The sequence below is a fragment of the Phytophthora parasitica genome (genome assembly GCF_000247585.1).
Source record: "Phytophthora parasitica INRA-310 unplaced genomic scaffold supercont2.13, whole genome shotgun sequence".
NCBI classification, from domain to species: domain Eukaryota; phylum Oomycota; class Peronosporomycetes; order Peronosporales; family Peronosporaceae; genus Phytophthora; species Phytophthora nicotianae.
Genome location: NW_008648999.1, coordinates 3,426 through 4,205, shown reverse-complemented (window position 1 = coordinate 4,205; position 780 = coordinate 3,426). Strand labels below are relative to the sequence as shown.

The window sequence follows — 780 nt, the reverse complement described above, 5'->3', positions numbered from 1 at the left end:
CAAGAGAAGGATGCTCTGGCAGTTCAAAGAGATGAGTTGTTCGGCCAACTTGCCGAGCGTTTCATGGAGGTCACCGATCTACGGGCTGAACGGGACCAGGCGCTTGAGAGGCTGTCCAACATTGCGTCCCTTCTCCCTTCCGCGCCGGGCCACAAGCGAACACGCTCCGAGTCCGAGTCCCCAACCCAGTCTCCGTGTCTCCAAGGCCGCTCGATCGACTTCAAGTCTTTCCCAGGCCGGCGCTTCAGGTCATGCTCCCGTATCTAGATCCCCGATCGAACTTCTGTCTGCCGCGGCTGCCGGTCAGAGGGCTACCAGGTCGATGTCACCTCCTTCCTCCGCTGGTCCTCCTGGTCATCTTCCTCGATCTGTTCGATCGGCTGCTAAAAGTGGTGGCGGAGGTGCTTCGTCGCTCCCTGCAGCTTCTGAGGCAATCGTGCATTCTGACGGTGGCGAGAGCTCTTCCGGCGAATCCGGTTCAACTCACGTTTTTGACTCGGACGCCGCGGGAAGCAACAGTGGTTCTCCGGAGTCGATTCGCGCCAAGAACGAGTTCGGAATGTCATCCGGTCTTTTATCGGACGCTGAGTTGGCGACTTTGCAGCCCACTACGGTTCCTCGATCGGAGTGGATCCCCGGTTATCGCGATCGTCGCAGCTTTCGCGGCCACGACATCGTCCCCTAGTCTGCACAGGATATACGTCAGACCAGCATCGTGGAGATGGACGCGGATCTGCTGTTTCACCACTACACCAAGCCGATGGAGTGGCTGATTCCTCT

The 780-nt window shown here is 58.7% G+C and overlaps 1 protein-coding gene across 1 annotated transcript; it reads left to right on the top strand.

Moving 5' to 3' along the window:
- Positions 1–322: 322 nt before the first annotated feature.
- Positions 323–685, top strand: PPTG_07729 (hypothetical protein; the record flags this gene model as incomplete). The annotated part of the gene is made up of 1 exon (XM_008902083.1): positions 323–685. The coding sequence occupies one exon, from the start codon at positions 323–325 to the stop codon at positions 683–685; it is 363 nt and encodes a 120-aa protein (XP_008900331.1).
- Between the last annotated feature and the right edge of the window lie 95 nt (positions 686–780).